General features: G+C 41.1%; 1 protein-coding gene across 1 annotated transcript; it reads right to left on the reverse strand.

The window, feature by feature from the left end:
• Positions 1-1,021: 1,021 nt before the first annotated feature.
• Positions 1,022-5,361, reverse strand: LOC135539373 (uncharacterized). The gene is made up of 2 exons (XM_064965213.1): positions 5,050-5,361; positions 1,022-3,745 (listed from the first exon to the last, which is right to left on the reverse strand). Exon 2 carries the CDS (start codon positions 3,735-3,737, stop codon positions 2,943-2,945), a length of 795 nt encoding a protein of 264 aa, XP_064821285.1. The 5' UTR covers positions 3,738-3,745; positions 5,050-5,361; the 3' UTR covers positions 1,022-2,942.
• Between the last annotated feature and the right edge of the window lie 149 nt (positions 5,362-5,510).

Below are 5,510 nucleotides of genomic sequence, written 5' to 3' on the forward strand. Positions count from 1 at the left end.
GTGGCCAAAATCTAAATTGTATGTGGGCTGGAATAATACATTATGGCTGTTCTATTGCATTTCAAAAATGATGGTACAAAAAAAATACAAAAGAACGGTTGTTTTTTTCTTTGTATTATCTTTTACCAGATCTATTGTGTTATTCTCCTACATTCCTTTCACATTTCGACAAACTTAAGTGTTTCCTTTCAAATGGTACCAAGAATATGCATATCTTTGCTTCAGGACCTGAGCTACAGGCAGTTAGATTTGGGTATGTCATTTTAGGCGAAAATTGAAAAAAAGGGGCGGATCCTTAAGAGTTTTAGTGAGTGTGGTTTCAGCCTTCCCGCCACCAACATATCAATGCCAAAAATCATATAAATTGATCTGGATTAAAGTTTATCCAAAATGGACTCCTAAGCTTGACAGCTCCATGGTAACATGGTGTGCCAATGAAGACTTCCTGTAACTGGTACATTGCCTGTCAAACACACCTCAGCCTTATCACTAAGTTTACCGATATTGAGATAATGGTCAGACCCACACCTAGGATTTGAGTGGAGGTTGAACTGTATGTCTGTCTCAGAAAATATCTAGTGCATTTCAATTCAATAAAAACATATGTATGCTGCAGGGAAATAATGCTTTAATACCCTCACCTCAGATTAAATGGCCAGTTGGCTGTTGCTGTACACATTCCTAGTCCTGTTTGTGGTGACATTACACTATATATTCAATAAAAACTGAGTGGGAGATGAGGTTATTATGAAACAATGTGATTTGAGAAATCGAGACTGACCATCTTATGATACTGTAAACCGTCTATAAATAGACCATCTTTGACTGTAATCAGTGAACTTTGACCTAAATCACAGCTGGTGTGAGACACACAAAGATACACAGTAGTTTTAAACTACTGCTTGAGAAAAATGGATTTCAATTGATATGAAAATAAATGTGTGAATCTATTTAAATTAATGTAAATGGGTAATTTTCTACAATATACATTGTAATTTGATGATTTCGAATAAAACACACATTTGGAATATGAGAAACTCTAATAAATGCATTGGAACAGAAACCAAGTTAAAGAAGCTAATCTCTCTTTCTCTTCATTAATCCTGTTCTATGGGTATATCAAATCAAATCAAAATCAAATCAAATGTATTTATATAGCCCTTCGTACATCAGCTGATATCTCAAAGTGCTGTACAGAAACCCAGCCTAAAACCCCAAACAGCAAGCAATGCAGGTGTAGAAGCACGGTGGTTAGGAAAAACTCCCTAGAAAGGCCAAAACCTAGGAAGAAACCTAGAGAGGAACCAGGCTATGTGGGCTATATATCTGCCAATAGCCTCCCACACCTGGGAACTATAACACAAGCATAATCAATGAACTACAGTATATTCTGATTGGTCAATCTCAATGCAATCTTAAAGCAAATAGAGAATAAAGAGTGGGAAATAGATGGGTTGATTTAATGTATGCTTTCTTTGATTGCTGATGCACAAATGTGGACTTATTCCCTTTTATCAACAGTTTATGATTTATAACAAATTCACATTCTGAATGAACGCTTCATAATGAGTCTACTTTGAAAGTTTATACCAGATACCCGCTTGTAAAATCACTTTACTCATCTCTTTCTAATTTCACAAATGTTTTAACTATAAGGTGTGGTATCGGTTTGTGGTTAAATATGGTTATACTTTTTCCCGCTTTTTATCAGAAACAATGTACTGTACTCAGTCTGTGTCGCTGAAACGTTACAGATTGCGAGACAGAAATGTAAAGGTAATTTCCCATTGAGACGACATACGCAGCGTTTACCGTGACTGCGCAGTCGCCACTGAATTTTTAATAAAAAAATAATAATTAAAATGTAATTTTACCCCCTTTTCTCCCCAATTTCGTGGTATCCAATTGTTTAGTAGCTACTATCTTGTCTCATCGCTACAACTCCCGTACGGTCTCGGGAGAGACGAAGGTTGAAAGTCATGCGTCCTCCAATACACAACCCAACCAAGCCGCACTGCTTCTTAACACAGCGCCATCCAATCCGGAAGCCAGCCGCACCAATGTGTCGGAGGAAACACCGTGCACCTGGCAACCTTGGTTAGCGCGCACTGCACCTGGCCCGCCACAGGAGTCGCTGGTGCACGATGAGACAAGGATCTCCCTACCGGCCAAACCCTCCCTAACCCGGACGACGCTAGGCCAATTGTGCATTGCCCCACGGACCTCCCGGTCGCGGCCGTTTACGACAGAGCCTGGGCACGAACCCAGAGTCTCTGGTGGTACAGCAGGCGCTGTCGCCACTGAAATTAGCCTTAATATTTCTATCACGCTGTAATGCTGAACATCCGCAATACCAATTGAATAGAGCCCTTAGTCAGTTGAATCTAAACAAGAAGCTGCTTAACCAATTAGAACAGAGCTGTTACAACACTGTGGGAAATGATAAACTATTGGCCTTGGTTTTACAGAAAATCAATTATGTACAGTTGCATTAGTGAAAGATAATTAAGATTATTAAAGGGCAATCTGCAGTTCTGTATTCTGTTCCAAACCTGGACCAGGTTCTGTATTCCGTTCCAAACCTGGACCAGGTTCTGTATTCTGTTCCAAACCAGGTAACTGGTATGCCATTGGGCTGTATTGTAGTTTTCTCTAGAAGTATAGAGGTTGATTATAATCTTTCAGAAATCTACACATATAAAGAAGTGATTGTATGTTGAAATAAATTATTTTTAATTTAAAAAAATACTTTATTCTAAATAATTGTTTAAAAAGTGACTTAGAGTTAGGGTCACTGCTGTAGGTACAGTGTAACAATAATGAGTACTTACAATAGTGTTGCACTGTAAACCTACTTATAGGAGCACTGTAATAAATGTTGTCCACAGTTATTTCCCGATTCGTCCTGTAAGATGAACCCTTTTGACTCTCTTTGGCCCAGTCTACAGAATGACACAGCATCGCCTCTCCCGCTGAGGCTTATAGGAGTCTCTGCTCTCGGGGATACTGACAGACACATGATTTATTTTGCTCTCACAAAGCATTAAGTCATGTGGCATGTCAATCACAGACTCCCTTGATGGTGTTGGCCTGGGACTCACAACAGAGGGCCTCTTGTTGTTTACCCAGTCAGGTTGGCTGACAGCTGGTTGACAAACGGTGGTGTGGCTTTGAGCTGGAGTCTCTTGCCGCTTGACTGCTTTGACAAACATAATGGTTCTGGGGTACCCAGCTTGCCTTAGCAGCTCCTCCAGTCCCAGATTACGGATGAGCCTGACCAAACCCTTACTGATCCGATAGGTGTTCTGGCGATCAAAGGTTCTCACATCCTCGTGTTGGGTCACATAGACTTTATCCAACACCGAGCCGGGGTGAAGACTGATGATGATACGGTCCATATTGCTGTCATCATGGTGTCGTTTGTAGTTCTGCCTAACGTATGGTGGCAGGTCACCTGCCCCTGAGGTATTCAGGTTGCCCACCTCATAGTATGGAAAGTTCTGGTTGGGGAGCAGTTGATAACAGTTACCGTCACACTCGAGTCGGTTATCGAAGCGATGGAAGCCGAACTCCCTCCTTTTGGGGTTGTACAGCGCCAGCAGGTCACCATTGTTGTTGAATATGACGTAGTTATGGGAGAACCAGTGGAGCAGGTAAAGCCCATGCCTGGGCCAAGGCCTACCAAAGCCAGACGAGTTGAGGTGTCCAATTTCATTTAATGTTTTAATGTTAGCCATCGTTACACCTGAAGAGATTGGAGGAAAGAGAGAGAGGAAAACAAAATGTTTACCCTACAACTACATGACATGCCTGTCATACACAATATAGCTACACTACATGACAAAAAGTATGTGGACACCTGCTCGTCGAACATCTCATTCCAATTTCATGGGTATTAAATATGGAGTAGGTCCCACCCTTATTGTACTGATGTTATTTCCAGATGCAGTTTGGAACTCGGTAGTGAGTGTTGCAACCGAGGACAGATGATTTTTACGCGCTTCAGCACTCGGCGTTCCCGTTCTGTGAGCTTGTGTGGCCTATTTGAGCCGGTTTTGGTCCTAGAAGTTTCCACTTCACAATAACAGCACTTACAGTTGACCGGGGCAGCTCTAGCAGGGTAGGAAGTTGATGAACTGACTTGTTGAAAAGGTGGCATCATATGACGGTGCCACGTTGAACGTCACTGAGCTCTTCAGTAAGGCCATTCTACTGCCAATGTTTGTCTATGGAGTATGCATGGCGGTGTGCTCGATTTTACACACTTGTCAGCAGCGGGTTTGCAGGCGAAAACCTGAGGAAAATCCAATCAGGAAGTGCTGTTATTCTGGAACCTCTCTTTTCCATTGCAAGCCTATCCTCCATTTAAAGCAATATCAACCAGATTCCTTTCTCTATGGCTTCCACATGGTGTGAACAGTATTTAGACATAGTTTCTGGCTTTTATTCTGAAAAATGAGCGAGAATGATCACATCGTGTCTGTGGATAGCTAGGTGTCCCCAGATCTGTAGATTACTAAACAAAACGCGCCAACCAAATGGAGGTTTTTGGATATAAAAATAATCTTTATCGAACAAAACAAACATTTATTGTGTAACTGGGAGTCTCGTGAGTGCAAACATACGAAGATCAAAGGTAAGGGATTAATTTGATTGGTCACGAAAGTCAGAAAAGCAATCTACTTTGCTGCTAGCTGTTTAATGTTGTGTCTGCTGAGAGAGCTGTCCTCACATAATCGCATGGTTTGCTTTCACCGTAAATCCTTTTTGAAATCTGACATGCCGGGTGGATTAATATTCAAACACTCAAAAATATTTTGTCAGTTTTTAAAAATTATTATTAGTACTGGCTGATACTATAATTCACAAACTATACAATAATAGGTGTTTGATGTTACAGTTACGATGCCAAATGGAGAAAACAACCTGTGAAACCCGTTACTATGTTGCCATGAACACACACACGCGCGAGCACGCACCGTGCGCTCTCTCTCTCTTTCTCTCGCTCCCACACACTCTCACACACACTCATACATACTTGCCCTGTACCTTATTTATGAAGTAGATCTGTTCTTGCTGCTTTCTTGCTGTGCGTATGCTGTGTCCTAGTGAGTGTTTTATGGGTATTATCCTGGTAGGGATTAGGCTGGGAGGCTGAAATTTAGGAAATGAAACCGAAAGTACCACATTTTTTGCATGTCAACATTAAAGACTGATTTTGAAACTGTACAAAAATTAACATACTTTTCATGTTCTACTTAGTTTGTCAAAGGCTTACAAAGGTCATACTATATTTTGAATTTTCATTATATAACACTACATTTTATCAACCTCAAGTAGCTTTCAACGATGATTGGTGTGTGTGTGTGTGTGTGTGTGTGTGTGTGTGTGTGTGTGTGTGTGTGTGTGTGTGTGTGTGTGTGTGTGTGTGTATATGGATGGGTTTTCTTGGATATGTAGGCCAATCAGTGATTGATGTGCGTGAGTATGGTGAGAAACACAGCCAATGA

The sequence above is a fragment of the Oncorhynchus masou genome, chromosome 5 (genome assembly GCF_036934945.1).
Source record: "Oncorhynchus masou masou isolate Uvic2021 chromosome 5, UVic_Omas_1.1, whole genome shotgun sequence".
Classification (NCBI taxonomy): Eukaryota; Metazoa; Chordata; class Actinopteri; order Salmoniformes; family Salmonidae; genus Oncorhynchus; species Oncorhynchus masou.

Excerpts from the sequence above, each read along its gene's own strand:
- LOC135539373 (XM_064965213.1), bottom strand. The coding sequence starts at position 3,737 with ATGGCTAACATTAAAACATTAAATGAAATTGGACACCTCAACTCGTCT.